Genomic DNA, 22,547 nt, shown 5'->3' on the forward strand with positions numbered 1-22,547 from the left:
AGTTCTCATTCTCGGTGAGTGCCTGGCACAGAGGTGAGCCGGGGGGGAAAAAAAAAAAAAACACAGACTAACAGAAACCTGCATTTGTTTGTGCCGAGCCGGCCTCGGGTTCTGCATGTGAGTAAGTGTGACACAGTCTCACAGCCGGATGCTCTAAAAGAACTTGGATGCTCAGTCAACTCCCTCTCAAGGTGAAGTACAACTGAAACATAGTTAGCGCAGATGTTCTCTGAAAGGTTGCATTCATACCGATGAACAGGACCTGCATCCAGATGAGTCATTTCACTCAATTAGCCCCCGTTTTTCCCACTGGGGTTTCGGATGTGGGTGAGACAGAACTCTGGCCCTCGCAGTAATTTATATGAAATAGTGACTTAGCAATTTAATTAAAAAGGAAGATGGAGAAGTGTTGCACACCCACTCACTTCTAATCAAATCCCCTCTAAGCATACAGTATGTTATCTACACCCAGCCAGTGACTCCTCATGAACACGACATTGTTACAGGGATTATTCTCTCACGACATTGTCTTTCACTAAAGTTGTACGTGTGTGTCTGTGTGTGTGAGTGAGGACACATTTGCATGTGTGTTTAGGTTTCTGCATATGCATGGCTGCACGTGTGTCTCTTTGCATCAGCGCTCGTGTGTTCCCGCACAATGACATTGTCATCTGTTGTGGGGTGGTGGGTGAATCGCTCAACCCCGAGCTGAGCCACACAATGACGTCCTCCTTAATGCTTAAGCAGGGTGTTTGCTTATCTGTGATGGGGCCCAGTACACTTTTATAATTTCATGTGGCATTCTGTTAAAAAAAAAGGAAAAGGGAAAAAAAAACAACTATAATCCATATTGGCATCTTGCCTTTTTGGCACAATGACAAATAAGCCAATCCACAAACTCAAGGCTTAAGCTTGGCCTGAGTAACAAAAAGTGGGTTTTCTTTAAGCATGCAGGCCTGTTTTCCTAAAGCATTTTATCTCAGAACCCCCAACAACAGCTCTTATTACTTGGATTTTCTTTTCATAAAGTTCCTCAGAACAACTTTTTGAAAAAGGTGTTAATGAGATATAAACGGCACAGTGAGATGCTGGAATCTTAATGTTAAGGCATTTAAGAGTAATTGTGAATAATGAATAGATGATGAATCAGGTGTGGTGGTTATCTAACCATTTATCTAAATCCATTATTAGCTTTGGAAGTATTTTCTTATCATTTTTGTGGCTATATTGCTTCATTTCCACCAGCAATTTGCACAATGCTCAGAGTGAAATGGGAAAAATGAATCATCCAATCAGAGGCTGTTGCTATGGAACGCCTCTTGTCAATGTAAATATATCTAATGGCCATAGAAACAATGAAATGAGCACACTTCTGTATGTTGGCATATGTGGCAGCTCATCTTGGTGGTACATACTGTGGTTGTCTGTTGTGATTGGCTGTCATTACACCAGCGATGGCAATTGGCTCCCGAACGACCAATCAGAGGCTTCACCCCCACTGCACACCTCTGTCTGCCTCCAGTTGCAGATAAAGAACAGGAAGGCCACTCATTGTTGGAGCAGTTCATTTAACGAATTAATTCTTAATTTTTAGTTAATACAGTGCTCTTCATATCTTATCAGTCTATCTTTCTGCCCCGCTCACTTTATTGTGTGAACAAATATTATGTTTGAAAAAAACAACAAAAAAAAAACATTTTACCTTTTAATTCTGCACATGCAGAGGCTGACAAAGCCGGACTGACTGACAGACTGAATTGTGATTACGTTCCTGACCACATCAACCCAACAAATTAACATCAAGCTGCCTTCAGAGTGCTGTCGGAAAACGTCAGAGCGCTTAGTTCAGACGGCATGAATCACGTAAGCAGGCGGGTAAATATGTCAGGGAAATGAAGGGTTTCGCATGTGATGGCCAGGTTACTGAGATGTGACATTTATGACACAGAGCGCGGAAACTTTATGTTTTGATCTCAGAATTAGGTTTCCGAATAAGGACCGGACGATAATGGCTTTAATGAAATATCGCAATATTTAAAGTCCATACAGAAAAGCACAATATGTATCCAGATGATTTAGATCTCGGCGTCATGTGACGAATCAGAGCTCTAACGTGAGGTTGGAGTGCAACTTCTTCATGTCAAGCTGTCGTCTCAGCTCAGCCGATACTCTATGTGGAGAATCGGGAATAATATTATGTGTCCCGTGATCTGCTCTCGTAAAGATGTCGGTCAACCTCACAGACAAAACAGGTGGCGAGCATTAAGTTAGCACTAAGCTATGTTCCACTTGTAAAAGAGTTAAACATGAAAACGGCGTTTCCATTTCTCCGAGTGCTCGAACGGGAGTTGTATTTCAGTGATGTTCGATGGAGGAGGAAAAAAAAAAATGAAAGAATAAAATCCAAGCATGGCACGTTAATACAGTTGGAGCAGGATTGTCACATTAGTAGTTTGGCACCATATTGACTTTCACATTCCTGCAGGTCCAAAAGCAGGTTTAAAACCAGCCAAGTGAGGAGTGCTGCACTGGCAAAGACATGTCAGAAAGCTATAAAGGGACCACACACACACACACACACACACACACACACACACACACACACACACACACAGAAAAAAAAATGGGTTTCCAGGAATATAAACCTTCACATGTCTTTGATGATGTGTCATTGGATATTCTAGCATTGAAGTCCATGCAGTTACTCCTATTTCTCTGGAATTATTATTATTATTTTTTTTTTTTAAGTCTTCTCGGATTTCCCGTCATGTTACCTGATCAGGTGACAACCAGTATTATTACTCCTGCACACTGTAATTAAGAAAGTAAAAAACATTTCCGTCCGTGCTGTAATGAGGACTTTTTGAATGCCTTTCGATTTTCTCTGAACGTTTTTTTTGGAAATGAATTCAGGCATCGTGATTTGATATGTTTATTTAATTTTTTTTGGCTTAAAATGCTTTCAGCTGGAACAAACTCTACACTCCTGCTTTTGAATTACTTTGGAACAGAAGTCATGTCCCAGTTATTCTCGTGGTGGAGTCGTTCCCTGTGATGCATCTGTTGTAGGTTAACCTCAGTCTGCTTTGATTGCAGTGGCTGTGCGGCGCTTTACATTTTTTATTTGTGTCGTTTAGCAGCGTGAAGCAGAGAAAAAGTAACACAGTTATCTTGGAAATTAGAAACTGGAGAATTGATTTGACGCAACCTAATTGAAAGTTTTGCCTCAGCTTAGATACTCTGATGACTAGCTTTCTGTTATTTAATGTGGTTTTCAAATAGACTTTTCCTTCCAAAATAGGAGCAATTGTAAATGTTTTGACATCAGCAATATTACAAAGGCACAGGAAGATAAATCCTTAACACTAACACGATATAATTTAATGAGCTGTGATATATTTCTGGGTCTTAATTTTCTCCATACTGTTGCCGTCCTTGTAAAAAAAAATGTTTTACTGATCTGCTTTACTTTCAGGAGTTCTATATTTTACCAGACCACAGTACCAAATACTGTTGAAAGCCTGATTTTTTTTTAAGTATAGATAGATTAAAGGTATACTGCATAGTTTTGAGACTTTAATCAGGATGTATATATACCTAATGAGACTAAACAAACAAACTCTCTACATTTTCATGACCAAAGAAAACAAACTGACCTTAAATGACAGCACAATTTAATTAGCTTGTTTATTCAGTCCTGGAAAATCTAAATATTTTATATTAAATTATAAAGGTTCATTGCTTCTCTGATGGTGCCCATTCAGCTCACTGTTGCTTAGGCAACCGTTTTCCCCTAAAAAAAAAAAAGAAAAAGACAAAAAAAAGTCCTCCCCCTCGCTTAACTTTTGTTAGTTTCAGGAGCAGAAACTCTGCGACAGTAAATCTTTTTTTTTTTTTTTTCATGTGAGCTGCAGTTTAAAATAGCTGCATCAGCCAGGCAGGAGATTCTTTGAGCTGTAATGTCATAACCGCACCACTGAATGTAAATTTTAACCTCCTGTGAACTGTAACCGAGCCTGACTTGTAACCTTCGGTACGCACATACAGTGTGTGTTTCTACGCTCTCTGTCTTCAGAGGACAGTCGGAGGAAACTTTTGCCTTTTTTTTTCCCCCCCCCCTCCTCCCCCACCCTCTGATCAAACGTTGCTGCGCCTGAAGGAAGCAACAGACATGGCGGTGCTCCTGTTTGCTAGCCACAGGAGTATCCTCTTGTTAAAACCTGTTTGAGCAAGTATGACCGCTTGTCACCTAGCGTCCCCCTCCTGCCTGGCTAATGAGGGAGCCGCTGCACCAGCCGGGGACCAGAGAATTTCTCCTCAGACACAAAGAACAAGAGAACATTGCATGACATCCTGTCACAGTGCTGCAGCAGGCCACACGGATGCTCTCAGGGCTCTATTTGTTTATGTTCCTCCTCCTCCTCCTCACAGCCTGTGCTTGGATTTGCCTCAACTTTGTTCTACTAGTGCCAATTGTTTGCTTGCATATGTGTGTGTGTGTCTGCATTCACACACACATCTGACCCATGGTCCAGAGGGGTGTACGCAGAGGTTTAAGTGCACAGTACTCCATGTCTATCCCTATTGGAGAAGGCAACAAAGGCTCAGACGGCGTCTGTGAGGGGCACAAGTTCCTCACTCCCTCTTTCCCCTTCTCCTTTTCTCTGTCATAGTGTCTCCCCACTGACTCAGTCCAGCCTCTTTGACAGCAGCGCGGAGGCTCAAGCAGCTCCGCTCAGCAGATTCGAGCAGTGGAGAAATAAAGGCGTCCTCATCATGGACTATTCTGTAAGGCTATATGGTGCCACCGCTCTCTTAAAGACTGAAATCAGGACAGCTAGAGACTCAAGGGGTCTCGAGGATTTTCTGGCGCCTTGCACGAGCTGATTTGCTGGGAGTAGGCTCGAGCTGTTGAGACGTCTCCAGAAATGAATGTGGCGGTGATTGTTAGAGGTATGTTTGAGAGTAATTGTACCTCGGAAGAGCGTGGCGCTAGATTGTGTCACACACGAGACCTGTTGGCTTTTATCTGCGTAAAGCATCGTTTGTTCTGGCGATGGCATCTAGATGAGTGGCCTGATAGTGTCCGTGACATTTTGCACCAGTTATAGCCTGACATTTAGCCACCGTGGCGTCTGAAATGGGCTGACCTGAGCTGAAGGTGGCGGAGTTTAAAAATGAAACATCGCCTTTGAAAAGTGGTTGCCTCCTTCCCTCCTTTTGTGCTTGCAAATAGGCCACAATTCATGTTGGTATGATTTTACAGAGGTACATTGGAATATTATGTAATAAAGAAAGACATCACAACTTAAAGAAAACAAATCATGTTTTAAATACAGTCTCTTTCAGCATTTATTGCAGCAAATATGAGCAAATATATATTAAAAAATACATTATTGCTTTTATTTGAATATTATATTTAGAATTTTGCATAAATGTACAGTTCTTTTTATTCAGGCAACAGCGATGAAGCCCTAATTATATAAAACATACAATAATTTAACATTTAAAGGGGCACTGTGTAGTTTTGGAGAAGAAATTCAAACTCAGAATTTTAATATTTACAATATTAATGACGTAATGATAGAAAACTAGAAATAGAGATAGATATAAATATTTATTTATTCTATAAGTGATTAAACAAACGGTTCTCAGCGAAAAAATAAGGTTGAAGCTAGAAAGGTGGCAGGGTCCGCCACATGTAAACAAAGAAAACAGTATGAAAGTGTGTTGTCCTTTAAGGTCAGTTTGTTTATTCAGTTCATTCAGGCATGAAAACAAAGAGAGATTGATTATTTAGTTTGTTTAGGCAGAAAGAATTAATAAATAAAGACTTTTTTCTTTATTCTGATTAAAAAAAAAAAAATTCTTCCCCAAAACTGCATAATGCTCCTTTAATACAATTTCCAAAAGAGCAAAGAAGAAAACAACTAATGAATATATAAATAAATAACACAAAACTCATTGGATAATTGGGTTTTGGTTTATTTTATCAGATGCAATATGAAATAATGACTTCAGTGAGGCCTAATGAGCGCATGAGGAGAAGAAGTGAACCTGAGCTATTTATGTTTGTTGGCAAGAAACTAAATATTTCAACTACTTAAAATGACTTTGTGCAGAGTGATGATACAATAAAACATAAAAGACTAACATATACATTTTATATATCATAGAGTTTCAGCTAGATAAAAAGGGGGATTAAAACATGCAAATTAAATCAAATGGAATTCAGATTTCTTTTTTATTTTCCATAAACTTGCCCTCCTTCTGTTTTCTCTTGGATCGCGCAAACAACTTTTGAGCTTTACAAAATGCATACTAATGGGCTTCCAAAATAAGTGAATCCCACTGAAACTTGTAAAATGTCAATGAGGATTTATGTTTTCACAATTACACCTGTACCGTGTGTAATTATACACAGCAGACATACATATTTTTGCCTTCTTATTCCAGCTAAATTTTCCCCTTAAGTGAGAAAATATACAAGAAGCCAAGAAGTCTGATTTTTTAAATTTTATTTATTCATTTATTTAATATTCCAACAGCTTTATTTCATTTGATTTGTTTTGCTCTCTTGGTGAGCTCACTCACCAAAAGCTTTTGTTATCGGAACACGACAAATATTTATTTTTAACCTTGACCTGAATATATTTATATGTGTGTGTGTGTGTGTGTGTGTGTGTGTGTGTGTGTGTGTGTGTGTGTGTCTTAAAAAGAAAATAAAAATGTAGCTGCAAAGAGGAAGAAAATAAAAGTATTTACTGTATCAGTGAGTCAAGGCAGTCTTTTGGAATTTGGTGCAAATGGCTCCCTGCCATAAGAGAAAGAATTGAGTCTTTTTGGCCTTTCGGACTTTGACCCAAGGTTGCAGAATAGAGCGCCTGCGTGATCCAACCATCGTGGACTGCTAGTGAACCTCTGACCATCTTCCTGCCTGTGAATGCTGCGCGTGGGCGTATTTAAAGTGTGCAGTCAGAAATAGGGAATGCATTTAAAGTGTTGTGCCTCATCAAGGTCAGCAGGGGAATAAAAAGCTGGATTTTTCCAAACTATCCGTCAGTGTGCTGCTGAGATCTGCAATCATTTTGGAGGCTGTGACAGAAACAAGTGAAGCCGATAATTAGTATCAGATCATTTATCCACCCATATTCAGTTTTTTATGATTAGTGTGCCACTTCACATGGGAATATCCCTCATAAATCCTCCTGACGTTATCTTATAGTGTTTTTGCTGTAGCGTTCAGGGCCCTCTGTTCTCTGCAGGGGGGATACATTTTGTGTGAAAGCTCTTTTTGCTTGGAAAGAGTTCTTTTGTGAGCGTGTCCTATGAATCGTGCTTTTGGCCCACTCCTCTATTCTGTTGTAAGTTCCTCTTTGAAATGGAATTTTCTCAATCATCTAGTTATCAAAAATGCTTTTGTAGGAAGAGTTCCTGCTACAGTCCTGCTCCAGTGCTGCCTCAGTGCACTGTAAACAGACTTCTTTTCATTATTTAACAAGCAAAATAATAGGATTTGATAAATGTAGCACAGTGGTCGTCGTATAACTGGTAAAAATTTGATATAGGGACATTTTAAATTTTTTTTCAAAACGTTAACATTAGAAAATAGTTTGATCGTTGACACAATTTTATATATAATCATCGGCCATTTATTTATTTTTATGATTTGATATTGGTGGCGCTGCTAAAAATTAAATCCAAACAAATTTCTTATAATATAATTGGGAATGTAAATGGGTTTAATTTACATTCATATTTCTTTTTAACATCGAATGTTATTGGATTATTGAAAAAATAACAGTTTTCAATTGGTGAAAAACAATCGGTAAATAGATCCAAAATCAAATCCAAAAATAGATTATCTAATATGATTAGATTTTGCTGATTCATTAACACATCAATTTTAAGGATTTCGCCTGCTAATTGAACATAAGAACTGAGAAAATATTAATTAGGGAGAAGCTCAACAGCTTCATCATCCAGTGTCTTTTAAGATAAAAAGCTATTTCATTTTATTTTCGCATATGGTGTGGAAAATTATCTATATTAAAGAATATATACTATCATCTTCTCCTAGCTTAAGAAAACCCATTATGGCAGAGTTGGACATTGAATTATTGATCAGCAGGCCCGGTTTGTTCTGGGTAATTAAGCTGTGAGTGTTGGTGGAAATGAGTTTTTGAAAGTTTAAAAGGGAGAAGGTCAGAGGGAACACATCAGTGTCCTTTCTGCTGCACAGCGCGGAATCTCATCCAGTCGGATAAAGATATGTGGACGATTATATGTCCACTTGTGCTGCAGAAAAACACGATTTACCAGGAAAAACGATAAGGAGGAAAACAAAAGATAAGGAGAACAAGAATGACTTTGCTGTATTTCCTGTATATACGGGACCTGCAGGGTGCCTGTAGTGAGTAATGTGCTCTTCTTCGACTGCCACTGAAAGAACTTTTTAATATATTATTTAAAATATATATTTATTCTTTTCCTCTTCATCAACGCTTGCTTACTTTATCATAAAAAGTCATGCTTTAGAAATAGAAACCTTTTAAAAGAAGCATAACAATGATACAAAGTTTTACGTTTAAGATAAATATCCAAAAACTCAAAAATGTTACAAAGCACTTGAGACATTTTGTCTGCAAGGGAAAATAAAAAATCTTCTCTCAGCTCATCTTTTCAAAGGTGTAGCGGACTCTCATAATGACTGCCCTGCTCAGTACCAACGCATTTCGCTCTAATAAAGACGTTTCTGCACAGTTTTGCCCTTGACGTTTCAGCAACTTGCACACAGCAGCTCATGAAAGTCAGAAAGTTACTCAAAAAAAGATTAGAAATAAATAGATCGAAAGCGGAAAATGTTATAAGCTTTTCGAAGATGTGTTTGAAAGTCTAGGTTTTTGGTGTAACCACAAAATGGTGGATCTACAGAGGTGCATGTAAAACACATGTAGAACCCCAAAATGGCTCCAAGATCAGAAGCCAATGGCGTGCTGTGTCGCCCTTTTTACAGCAGCCTATCACGACTTACTACACCTTATAGTAGGGAGGCGTGGTTCGTGCTGATAGGTTACTGGAAATCGCCCCATTGGCCGCAGCGCTCTGAGATGTTTGACAGTAGAGTTACTAGGCTGTGCAGCAGAGCTGGCACAGTTTCATGCCCCCTGTGCTGCAGTGTGTCAACCAATCATGAAGAGCCAGCTCAGGGCCTTGTTATTATTGTGAACGGCTGTGGGGCAGGAAAGTACGCTAGTCGTTTCATCACTGTTGGCAGTCCATGATATACTCCAGCACTGTACCACAATGTTTCCCCCCGAGGAGAATTTCTGTGTGCTCCCCACAAACAAACCTTACCACTATTTTATCCGCCTGGACTCTCCTCAAGAGACTTTCCCTTTAAGAGTATTGAGATGTTTCAAAGCCGCCGTGGTCCCATTGAACACGGCTGTGCATCACCACACTCCGTGCCAAACCTGAGAATGGGGATGCCATGTGCAGTTTCATGCTCCCCAGTGTTGATGAGGTGTTCTCGGGGGTTGCAGGGGCTCAACACTCCACCCACAAGAAGCCATAATTAGCTTTACCATCAGGCATTCAGGTGTGTCTTCACGCCTCCGAGGGAGGCGGCCATTGTTTCTTGACAAGTGGAATCCTCCGTCTCCTTCTCTATTCTTATGGGCAAATGGGTGGTATGCGGTGTGGCCGATTGGAGGTGAGAGCCATATCGGTCGCTGGAGATCCACTAATGCAAACCCCAGACTCACTGTGTATTCACTATTCACAGTCGGTGCCCACACAGTAATCAGATAGCTGGCCTACTGACAAGCAGCAATGGAGTGGAATGTGAAGAGTGCAGAGAGATGGATGAAAGACAAGGCAAATGCCAGCCTTTGTGTTTGCGTGTGCATGTGTATGGCTGACTCTGAGCGTGCAGCTGTGCTTCCAGTCAGCGTGCAACAGACATATTGTCAAAAATTGGATCAATTATTCCCCTCCCCCCATTTGGTATTCAGCACGTTTAATAACCAGGTCATTTTCTTTTCTGGCCATTAATTCTTTGATGCGATAACACTGAAGGATGCGCCGCCCACAGAAAAAAAAAGCTCTCACGTGTTAAATGTGCATCTGAATTGCTCCTTATTTGTCATGTGTCTTTATACTGTATAATTTCATCTGCTGAATTAATTTTGGAGCTGAGCTCCCGGTGTCAGTCAGGAGAATGGAGGGGAGCTAAATGAGTGAGTATTCCAGCCAAATAGAAGGGCGAGTGTCATCCCGGGTTAATTAAATCCCTGCTTTGAGTCTGGCGTGAACACAGACCTTCTTTCAGGTCGAGAACAACACACTCGGCTTTGGTGTCGCCAACACAATCACAAGTCTGATCAGTTTCCAACACTTAATGGCTAGATAGCAGCGTGAAGCACATATGGACGCCTCGCTCGTCGCACATGAGAGTACTGTCCACAAATGACTCCCATGTTGCCACTATTTGTGTCAAGACAAAATGCACTAAGGTAACCGTCTCTGCTCATCGAGGGACGATTTGCCTCCGTCTCTTCTTTAAAATAATCAAATATCTCCTACTTGATCTCTCCCCATCATGGAATATGTGCCTTCGACTGCGCTTTATGTGCCAAATAGATGTTTACCATGCAATCGCACCCTGAAATGCTCCGCTAATTCTAAGATGACAGTACGGAAGCCGACTCCCTCTATAATCATAACGCTCCACATCATGGTGCCACGGCAGCTCACTATTTGGAATCTCTCGGCGCTCCTCTTTTTAGTGGCATTTCTCGATGGGAGATTAACCGAGCCGCGGTGTTGGTTATCCCGCCCCAGGCTGTGGAATAAGTTGCTGGTCTCCCGCTGATTTTCACTCTCAGCATCCCCTCATGGTGCCTCATTAAGACGTGGAGAAACAAGTGCCTCCGACCCCAACGCTACAGCAAGGGCCAGGCCTAACACGGCGCCGCTACAGCGCATTATACAACTCATTGTGTTCCGTGGCCTTCGACAGCACGCTGGCTTTCGCTCCGAGCATGTTTTCGCAGATTGCGTTTTTTCGGCCCTGGTTTTTTCCAGTTCCTTTTCCTTCCGAAAGAGGAAAAAATAAGGACGGGGAGGAGAGAAGAGAGCGAGAGAAAGAGAGAGAGAGAGAGAGGCGGGTGGGTTGCTGGGATTTGGGGATAAGCAATTGTTTTCTCATTGAGCGACATTTGAAGGTCAGCTCTTCACCGAGCACGGGCACTTGTGAGAAGCCAAAGAATTTTATTTCAGGATGAATAATGCATTGACAGTGTCTCTGTTTTCAGCCTGTTTTAGATGCTTTTTAATCTCATTCAGCCGCCCCCCTCCCCTCCCCTCCCCTCCCCCTCCCCCCTCCCCTCCCCCACTGAAGATCTAGCGCTGCAGTGTAAACTCACAGAGGTCAAACACAGCTATACAAGTGTCTTCTCTCATGATAATGATAGATTTTGATCTCACTCCAAGTTCTGTGTTATCTATTAGCATGTTTCATGTATTCCTCAGTAGATAGAAGAAGAGAGCTAATTGTTCCTTTTGTTTTTTTTAACATGTTCCCTTTTTTCTGCTACATATTTATCTCATTTTGCCTTCCGCTGAACTGTTTGATCGATCTGCACATGTCACTTCCTCTCTATCACATAATGAACATTGTTCCTTAAGTCTGCCCCGGCAGTATTGTGTTCTACAAAATCTGCACATTCGACATTTTGTTTCTGTTTTTTTTTTTTTGTTTTGTTTTTTGTTTTCCTTGTTGTCATGCTATTGTTGCTCACGTATGTACGGCTGACAGGCAATACTAAACCCAAATGTGGCGTTGTCTGTTTCTTTTTCTTCTTCTACAGAGATGTTGAAGGAGCTGAACCAGCAGCGCAGAGCGAAAGAGTTTACAGACCTGAAAATAATTGTTGAAGGCAAAGAGTTTGAAGTCCACCAAAATGTTCTAGCTTCCTGCAGCTTGTATTTCAAGGACCTGGTGAAAAGGTTTGCCTTCGCTTCCCCCTCCCACCAGCTGTTGATCCAATCTGTTCTTTTCGTAGGGCGCATTTGTGTCGCTTTTTTTTCTTTCTTTCTTTCTTTCTTTCTTTCTTTTTTTCTTTCCCTTCCCCTCTCTCTCTTGCAGGTGTGTGAAGACTTTGGTTCCTAGCACAGGGCCAGCAGCCATTCCTTCCTCTTCTCGCTCAAATGAATGTATCTGAAACCGGAGACGAAAGGTCAACCCCTCGTCATTACCTTTCCTCCCCATGTAGGGCAATTTAACCACATTTCCATTTTAATGAGCAGTGAAAATGTTCCATGACTGGGGATGTTTTAAAACTCACCAAAGGGCCCAAAACAAAAGGAGCATACATTTCTACACTTTGGGTGGTAATTTGCCAAAGCCACGCTGTCTTTTCTGTGGAAGAGGGATTTTTGTCTCCCAAGCTACTATATTTTTCTGTTGCTAATTTCTTGAGTTTTTGCTACAAAAACAGGCTTTTCATATGCTAATAAATCTTGGTTAGTGTGATAAAAAAAGACATTTCAGAGTCATAAACAAAGGACATAACAAAAGCACATCTAAGACAGCTTACTGAACCACCACTTTCACAGGTTAACGCCACCCTTCACTAATGTATTCATTTGATGTGGATCTAAGTATTCCCCTAGTACTCTGCCCTTCATACTCCATATTTTTTTGTCTTCACGGGCTGTTTTGTTTCCCGTGGTTTGCCTGTCTGCATACAAGTGCGTGTGTTTGTGTGTGTGTGTGTCAGCTGCAGACCTTTTAAGTGTCTCTAGATGTGTGTGCAGTATGACTGTGTACAGTCTGATAGCGCAAGTATGTCTTTTTTTTCATATGCCTTGTTTTCCGGGGAGGGAACACCATAATTCCCTAATGTCCTCATCCTTACTTCAAATCCTTGCAGGTGTTTTCAGCTTGATTGAGAGTCCCCTGGACCCAAAGTTGTTTTGCCGCCTTGGTGTTTGTGTGTGTGTGTGTGTGTGTGAGAGAGAAAGAGAGAGTGTGTTTGTTCTCGCTTGCATGGCTAGGGATGAAGCAGAGACGAAGACAAACAGAAAGAGTCGCTAGCCGTAGCTGGAATGCCTTCAGGGAGTTTGCCACTTTGCCCCGCAGCCATGCTGCCACCGCTGCGAGCTCATCAGAGAGCGGAGAGCTGCTTATCAGCTGCCGCGGCCTCCTCGCTCACCGCTGATACACTTGTTCCTCCTGAACGAGAGCCGAGTGAGGAGGACCAGAGAGAGAACAGAGGCAGCGGAGCCACTGTACCCAGACTCGCTCATCTCCATGACAGCTACACTCCAAAAAAAAAAAAAAAAGAGAGACGCTCGGTCTTCCTTTGACCTTGACAACAGCAAAGAAGCTTCCTTAGAGACTCAAGTGACTTTGGAGTGAACTGAGGCCCCCATGCTGGTCAACCTGTCTATCAGATTGTCTCGTCTGCGCCTCGTATCCGGGACAAAGCCACATCAGTTATGCGTAAAGACGGGGCCCCTGAAACTCACCGGGGCTCCCAGAGGAGAGGGCTGAATTTCATCGAGCTCGTCCTCATGCCTGCTGCTGCCGACATTGTCTGATTTTTCTTGTTCAATTTGACAGTTTAATAGAGCAAGTTCTCATTAATTGGTTAATTAATTGTAAAACTACTTTGATTTATTGTCATAACACTGTCATTTTTCATGAAAATACGTGTAAAATAGAAATCTTCTCATTTGTCGTCGCGCCGGAGAATATCTAATGAATTTGTTACACTAATTATTCATTTTGTGAGACGTGTTTGGTGCGATGTAATGAAGCCACCATCATCAGCGTTATGCTAACACGACGCCGTCAACAGTGACTGTTGAGGTTTTAAGGCGGGCGGCACCTTGACTTTATGGAAATGAGAGCAAGAGAGCGGTGACAAGAGAAGGACAGGAAGAGAGAGCGAAAAGAAACCAAGCGGAGTGAGATCAGTGAGTTTAAAGGAACAGAAGGAGACCATTTTGGTGTTTGCAGCCAGCCAGCCAGAGCGTTGCGCGCTCTGTCAGTGATCAGGGAGGAGCAACGGCAGCCAAAGGCCCGTCTGTCATTGAGTTACGGCCTCCCATACGCAGCTCAGGTCACTCCTCCAGCGCAGCCGGAATCATGCTGAGGCCACACGTGGCTCGCTGCTGTTCACATCTTTATGAGGTCAAATAAGAGCGAGCCACTTCATCTCCTTATAAGCTCCGTCCCCGCCCGGCCGCCCTCCCTCGCCCATCTCGTTCAGGAGGCACTCACTGCCGTTCAGACCCCCTGTCAGCTCGCAATAAACCACCCCCGTGCATGTGTGTGTGTATCATGTGCTTGAAGTTGGGAAATATGTGTGCGTGAGCAAACGTACTTGACACGAAGAGTGTGCGTGTGTTTTAGCACAAGCACGCTTTAGTGCAGGCATGTGTGTGTGTGTGAGTGTGAGAGTGTGTGTGCACGTAGGATGCAAGGACATAATTCATGTGTGTTATCCAGGCAGGCTGCCATTAGTCTGAGAGAAAGTAGAGATGTAACACTGCAGGGTGAGCTGAGTGCACATCACACTTATTTTCCCTGGCCTACCCACACACACACACACACACACACACACACACACACACGCTCACACACACACCAACCCAATCACTCACTGAAGAATATGAAAGCTTAATTGGCAAAAAGCTGAACTTTAGCGGCATGGGGATGGTGGAGCGATTATTAAAATCAGTTTGAAAATAGGTGAAATGTTTTCAGAGATACACTTCAGTCGCCAAAAATTGCTCAAGTTCTCAGTTTTCACAAAGTCCTGACACGCAGCCGCCCCTCACCTCAAGTGCCCGTGCCGCCCTCCCCCTCCTACAGTGTGTGTTCACTCGACCCGCCGTCTTTCACCCCGCGATACCTGAAGGATGTAACGCCGCTCCCAAAATGTACACGCACGCCTGCCCCTCGCCCCCCCTGCCCAAAAAAACCTATTACCCTACCCTTTAAAGGGCTGGTGCACAGAGCAGGGAGACAGATCATCTCCGCTAATTCCATTTTACCCCTCAGGATTTTCCAATAAGTGTGCTCCGCAGGCATTTAATTTATGGCCACTGCATCTCCCGCACCACAGTCGTGTAAAAAAGCTCCAGAATTCTCCGAGCAGTCCTGACACATGCTTTCATGCCATGTGTTTCTCTCCCCCCTTCTCCTTCCCTCTCTCTCTCTCTCTCTCTCTCTCTCTCTCTCTCTCTCTCTCTCTCTCGGTGTCGACCCATGAGCTTCGGCGCTTGTGAGTCAGAGAGCATTATGACTATGAGATGGGTAGAGAGCTGTGTTAAAGCCCTTTTTTTAATAGTTTTTCGGCCCTGTGTGAACGCTGCAGCTGAGCCATGAGTGCGCTGCTCAGCCTTCGGCGGCCTTATTCAAGCCTGAGGGGGGGGAAGGAAGACGGGACACTGTAACACACCCCCTCAAATTTCAATTAGCGACATTGTTCTGACTAGCTGTGTTTTTAAAGGTTCAGTTCACCCAATTTAAAAAGTCATATTGTCTCACTCAGTGGTATCCAACCATGCAGAGAGCCTGGGTTCATTTCAGTCCAAGTTTGGAGACTCTCTGCGGTTGCCCATTTACAACGGAGTTGAATGCACTTTTATTTTTTTGTGCGGTGCTGAAAAGTGACAACAAGGAGCGGTTCTTTTCAATAATAATGAGCCTCGTGCAGGAACATTTTCTCGGGTGAGGTTTACTGACAAAAGCCTCGCCATCGGCTGCTCAGTCTCAACCCGATGAAGGCCACGTGTTCATGAGCAGATGCTTGTTTGTGAGATTTGATAATTGGCATAAAGAAACATCCTTGAATGACCATTTAAGCTTCACTGTTTTATTGTGTAATATCATTATTAATTCTAAATATGTTACCCAAAAGCAAAAGATAGAATTTCACAACACAGTACTTCTGCATGTCAGGGGACCTGAAAAGATTATAAAAGATTATGAATACCACCATTAAACATCAGCATTGTATCCCTAGAGTACCCTCTCGACGGTTTTCATTGGGCTTAAGCATGTAGCTTTAGAGAACTGATCTCATTGAAGTATGTGGGTTAGGGAGAGTAACCAGGACATTGTATCTGGAGAGAGATGTTGCTGTGGTTGAATGCTGTGAGCAGCCCAGTGGGAAAAAAAAGGAAAGCATTGACCTCCATTGTATTCAGGTGAAGGCAGACATCTCAGAATGTTTTAGGCAAATTTAAAAAAAAAAAGCATTGTCCGTGTATATACCACTAAAGCTTGTAGTCTGATGAACTGACCCTTTAATTCTAAACCTGCCAGCCTTGCCGTGACATCACAAGTAGTGTCCGTAATTGAATCTCCATTTCCAAACCCATCGGCACCTGCAAAAACATATTTTTTTTGGGGGGGGGGGGGGGGGGTCGAGCTTTCGGCGCAAGAGTTCTGTCAATCCAATGTCCATGTTCGGTCGCTGATGGGCCCTTATGTGTTCACAGTTGGACGGAGGTTCAGCCTTTTAAACTCTCACACCTGTCACCCTGTCCTTTTTGTCCTTCGGAGCATCTGACCAAAAAAAAAAAAAGAAAAAGAAACGCAGCCCTTCCCTAGCTCCTGACGTCCTCCCGTATTACACTCCATGTTACAGATGGAATACAGTGGCCTCGATACAACAAAAGCAAAAACGCTGGCGAGACATGAATCCTCCCGCTGATGAAGCTACCACGCTATGTTTATTTGTTTTTATAATTTATTCCTGATTTATGTTGTGACAGGACAAGTAAATGGAAGCCATTTTTAGCCCAGACGGCGCAGGCGTTGCATTTGAATAAGCCTCTATCTTAACATATCTCGGTGGTGTATGTACTCCCTCGGAATAGATGGTCTTGTAAGAACAAGCTAAATGTATTCCCTGTAAAATGGATTTAATTTTTTTTTTTTTTTTTTTTTTAGGTTGAGGGATGTGTTAGGAAGTGTGCCTCCATGCGTGTGTGTGTGTGTGTGTGTGTGTGTGTGTGTGTTGCAGCTCTCCCCTCCTTCCTTCTCCGCCTCTGCTCACCACCATTTTGACAGTCTCTGCTGATTTTAAGACTTCCTCTTGAATAAGTGGTGCATTTTTCACAAACAAATTTCTTTGCCTGAGTGTGCCCATCTTTTTTCTTCCCTCCTTCGCCCCGCTATCTCTCCTCCTCTGTCTCTCCTGTCCTCCCTGCCTCCCTCTGTCACTATTTTAAATTCAAGTCTGCAATCAGACGCGGCATAAATATCCACCTCTTTTAGAAGCTCCGGAAAAGTCATTTCCATAACATAAGTGCTCAGACAAAACAAACTGCCACTCGAGCTGGTTCCTATTGCACTAATTGAGCAGGTTGATGAGCATGCTCTTCCTTTTATTTTTAGCTCTTTACCTCCCTGCCCTCCCCACCTCTTTTCTCCTCCCCACCTTCCCTCCATCACTTTAACCCTTGAACGACACTCCCCTTCCCTTCTTTCTGTCTCTACTGCCCCCACTGCAGGGCTTTGTGCGGAAAAAGGGCAATAACACTATGTGGCTTTTTGCTTTGCAGGAGGAAAAAGAGTAACTGCCTTGGTTTTTCCAGCCAATGTCCATCCAGAGACAAATGCCATTGTCTTTTTCATTTTATTTTTTATTTTTTTGGATGTCCTTCTCCCCCCTCTCACCTCCTGAGTGCGCTTTTAAAATGACGACTAATGTCTCAGTTCATACACTACAGGCTACTGATGGTTATTGCAGCGGGGACACAAGGCTCCGTTTAGGTGTGATGGTGGATTTTTTTTTTCGGGGGTGGGCGGGGATATCTCTTATTTAAAAGAACAAGGCACAGTCATGGAACAACCCAACCCCTCCCTCAGAAGGATGGCTGCTGGCTCCCTGTGGAAGAACCGTCTTGCCCTGCCTCCCTTTTCCCCCCCTTTTTTTGCTTCCTCCTCATCGACCCCCACGTCCACAAAAAAAAAAAAAAAACCCAAACCTCTTCCTCTCTCTCTCATCCTCTCTCTAACCATTTCGTCTACCTGTCTCATCTGGTTTGTTTTGCTGTCTGTGTCACACTAAATGCTGACTATTTGCCATGATTTTCTATTCCAAAAAAGGAAAAAACACACTCGCACACACTCGCAGAAACAGACGGAGCGTTATCATTGTGCTCCCATGAGTGACAGAAGCAAACAGCCTCCATCCATCTCAATGTTAGGCTACTTTTCATATTGCTGATGTCCATAGCCGCAGGAAGAGAGGCGTAGTAGTGGGGGCACGCGTTCTGCGGGGCTTTGATTCCATTTATTTTGCCCTTGAGTGGATTATTGTTTCACATGGGACATTAAACACGGGTGGCGAGGTGTTATTTAACTCCCTCATACCTCCCCGGGGGGATCCTGCATGTGAACTAATCTCTGCCATTTGATCCCGCTGAAGTCACGACGTGGCCCAGTTCTGAAAGCGGCCCCTGCGCTCCCCGCACATCTCAGGCTCTGCATTACGACAGGATATCATATTCTATTTAATTTGCTCATCCAAGCACTCCCCCGGTCTTACACCACACCAGTAGGAGTGGAGAACTCCTGCTTTAATATCCCGCACACAGCAGCGGCAGTAGGCTAACTCACAGCGATGCTCCCACTTTACATTGTGTCACATGTCAGTGTATGAACCGTGCTGTCAACTTTCTTTCTCTTTCTCTGTGTTACTTGTCTGATAGCTCATATGTACCCTGCCATGTATGCATGTCCACCTCTGAAACTATGCATACATGAACACATGTTCTAAGCATGCCCTGTTGAAACAAAGCAATAACTTTTGTTTGTTTGCCTAATCTTTGTTCAGAGAGGACATTTTGTTTCAGATGCAGCAGTTAAGTTGCAAATCTGCTAGCCTCATAGAAAAGTTAAAAAAGAAAATCCAAAGTTCTGTTTTCTGTCCCTTTTTCACTTTACGTTCTTATCGTATCGTGTAATGATTCTCTTATTTTCTCCCCACTCTCGTACTGGCCCAGGTGTGTTATGGGTGTCGTACGTAGCATATCTGTGTCCCCTCCCCTCTATCCTTCTTTTTTTGTTTCCCCTTTCCTCGCCTCCTTCATCTCAGAGCATCCCCTAACTCGCCTCTCTTCTGCCCCGTGATTGGTTGATCAGGTCGTCGGGGGAGACGCGGAGCGGGGAGGTGCTGGAGCTGAACATGAGCAACATCAGCGCCGACGTGCTGGAGCAGCTGCTGGAGTTCGTCTACACGGGATCGCTGGTCATCGACTCGGCCAACGCCAAGACGCTGCTGGAGGCCGCCAACAAGTTCCAGTTCAACACCTTCTGCAAAGTCTGTGTCTCCTTCCTCGGTAGGAACAGCTCGGAGAACATGAGGGGTGTGTGTGTGTGTGTGTGTGTGTGTGTGTGTGTGTGTTATATGCTTATATCAGCAAGTGTGCATGCTTATTAAATCAGATATCCCTGTGCACCCTCTCCTGCAACATGCAGCATCTACAGCCTCGTGTATTTTCACATGATGTCATGCTTCATCACTATGCACAGCCTCACAGGATGTCTTGTGCAGAAGCTAAATTTCCTCCCTGGCTCTGGAACGTCACGCTCCTTCTTGTCCCGTCTCCAAAGCTCGCGGCCTTGCGAGAATTCCACCCGCAAACGCTCGCAGTTGGGCACGATGCCTCTGATCGCGTCCCGGTGGGCAGGAACCGAGCACGGGGGCCAGATTTATAAAAAGGTCAGGGAACAATTGTCACTTAAATGTCAAATCCTCTGGCCTGTACCGTGATGGAATCGAGAAATAGCAAAACAGATTGATACCCAGACAAGGTATGGAAAGTGGAGCAAGCGAGGGAGGGGAGGGGCCTCTCAGCGAGCCTGTGGGGTCACATGAAAAGCAAATGGCATGTTCCAGATTTTAGTGGGTAACCAACCAAAAAAGGCAACCAAAAAGCTGCAAATGTCAGGTTTTGCATTCCATTTTATAAATTGTTTTGGGTATCTGTAACACAAGGGAAGTGCATGTTAGCAAAAAGGTCAGCGGCGGGAAGGGAGTGAAAGGAAAGTAAAAGAGAAGCAGCAGCCCACGTTATTGATTTGTTTTTCTCGATTTGGGCAAAAGAGCGGGGAAAACAGGGAAGCCATTTGTAGACTTCATTGCCAGCCAGACGTCAATCCATTCTTCCTCGACAAGATTCATGACATTTTCAGCACATTTGAAGGGGAGAAATGCAGGCGCGTGTCCTTGAGCAAAGAGAAATTGATACTGTGTCAGATATTATTGAAGTTTGTAACAAATACACTGAGGAGAAATGGCAAACATCTCCTCGACCTACTTATACCACTTTGACTTTTTATTCACACAACTTCAGATTTAAACAGAAGTCAGTTCTTGTGTGCCTGCTGCCACTGAGAGAATTCTTTTATTATCAGGGAAAATTTCAAGTGAATTTTTGCAGCGTTGCCCCGAGTTTGAACTGTTGAGATTCTGGCCACATTGTGAGGTGTGTTCACATATTTTTGCAGACATTTTGCATTAACACAGCAAATCAAACTGTAAACATTGCAGTTCAGCAGTGAAGAAACTGACTGAGGGAGAATGTAACAAAACGAACATTCACAGTAGTGAAATCACAGCATATCAGAGGGACGGTTCAGACATCCCCCACTTTGATGCAGCTTGCGGCCCACTTTTATTCTTCTCTTTGGTTTGGCTTTTGTTTGGCTGTGATTTAGCAGATGTTATGTGACCTTTTATTGGCTGATATTTGTTTAGGAAACACTCTGAGAGTCTGACTCGTGTGATAAAAGGCCTGGCGTTGCCTCCCTGTGATGGCTATTGTTTTATCAGGCCTCTGTCAGCGGCCACTGACCCAGCTGGTCCATGCCTGTGTGTGTGTGTGAGTGTGTGTGTGTGTGAACTACACCACCAACATGCTCCCCTCTCTCGTGATAAATGGCGCTGCGTGTTAGAAAACTAGAATTACAGACACACCGCCTAAAATGCTGCACCCTTACAAGAGATCACAGACGGTAGCATAAGCCTTCTCCCCGCTGGCCTGGCTATCAGGGTAGTTTCCTATATTCTCGGCTGTGTGTGTGTGTGTGTGTGTGTGTGTGTGTGTGTGTGTGTGTGTGTGTAGTGGAAGACTCCCAGATCTGACAGGACTTCTTTAAAGTGGCCCAGCTAATCCTAAATCCCACTCCCTGCCATCCACCACCTCCTGCCTGGGCTGTGAGCGATCGATCCCCCTCGTTGTTTGTCCTCGGAGCTGTTTTGAGTTATTATACTTGTTTCTCCCATAGTCTCAGGCAGATACAGGCTGTGGGTCTGTGCTACCTTCAGCCGCTTCCTCCGTCTCTGTAGCTTTCCGCGTCTGTGATATTTTTATGGATGTCTGAATGATGGGTTTTTTTCTCCGCCTTAATCAATCTGCCTGTGTCTTTGTTTCCTTCTTGTTTTGGTTTCTCCGTCCTCGCCTGTCTGTCTTTCGATCCCTCTCCACATCTCCCTCGACCTCCTTTTATCGACTCCAGAGAAACAGTTGACTGCGGCGAACTGTCTGGGAGTGCTGGCCATGGCTGAAGCCATGAGCTGCACGGAGCTCCATAACATGGCCAAAGCCTTTGCTCTGCAGAACTTCCCCGAGGTGGGTACTGATTTATCTTTCCCAACAGTGCCTTCATTGATTCCTGTGGAACAAAGTTGTGCTAGTTCAGAGAGAATAAAAGCAAATAAAACTATTAGCAAACAGCAATAAAATCTAATTAAAATCATGACCGTAATAAAGTTAATTACCACAGGGATCAGTAAATAAATAAATGACTTTGCTTTACTTAATGCTTTTTTGGAGATTCCATATTTGGACTCGCTCACATTGGGAAAAAAAAAACTGCTGTATATCATAATTAAGATCTTTGATTCAAAATGTACATAAAGTTAATTAAAAGAGGATGCATATTTCTAGCTTTACTTGGCACACATCTCATGGTCGTGGTCGTCAGTTTAGTACCAACATATAACAATCTTCTTTCAGGCTTCCACCTCAGTTGAGCCTTTTACCTCAAAGTAAGCAATTTACTGCTGGAACATGTTGTCCTGTACTGTGTGCTTGTTACCCGGCAGCTGTTAGATAACTAATGATGAGATGAGAACACGAACAAAAAAAAGAAAAAAACCACCAGAATCAAGGGGATGTCAGGGTAAATAGTAGGGGAAAAAAAATGCATATGGTGTTGCTGCGTTCAAAGCACAAAGATGAAAATATATACGGATAATCTTTATTGTATTTCCTTCTACCGTGACTCTACAACTGTGCAGTTTAGTCTAATTTCCATCACTTTGGCTCAGATTTAGTCAGGTTTAAGCACAAAAATATCTGCTGCCCATCATTTTATTTGCATTTCTAGACTCTCAGTATGACATATTTGCTGTATATATCAACCGTGATACCTTGTGCAAACTATTGGCCAATCACTCTGGCCTCCATGCTATACACCACTGTAGCTAGCAGCATGTAACTCCCCACAA

The 22,547-nt window shown here is 43.2% G+C and overlaps 1 protein-coding gene across 10 annotated transcripts in view; it reads left to right on the forward strand.

Moving 5' to 3' along the window:
* Positions 1 to 22,547, forward strand: part of LOC119012548 (kelch-like protein 29) — a 224,580-nt gene that overhangs the window by 125,769 nt on the left and 76,264 nt on the right. For all 10 annotated transcript variants that reach the window (XM_037086473.1, XM_037086470.1, XM_037086471.1 and 7 more), the window contains 3 exons: positions 11,874 to 12,012; positions 19,175 to 19,371; positions 21,554 to 21,666. In XM_037086473.1, the coding sequence (XP_036942368.1) occupies positions 11,874 to 12,012; positions 19,175 to 19,371; positions 21,554 to 21,666 (449 nt within the window). The remainder of the gene's footprint in view (positions 1 to 11,873; positions 12,013 to 19,174; positions 19,372 to 21,553; positions 21,667 to 22,547) is intronic.

Source organism: Acanthopagrus latus, chromosome 22 (genome assembly GCF_904848185.1).
Source record: "Acanthopagrus latus isolate v.2019 chromosome 22, fAcaLat1.1, whole genome shotgun sequence".
NCBI classification, from domain to species: domain Eukaryota; kingdom Metazoa; phylum Chordata; class Actinopteri; order Spariformes; family Sparidae; genus Acanthopagrus; species Acanthopagrus latus.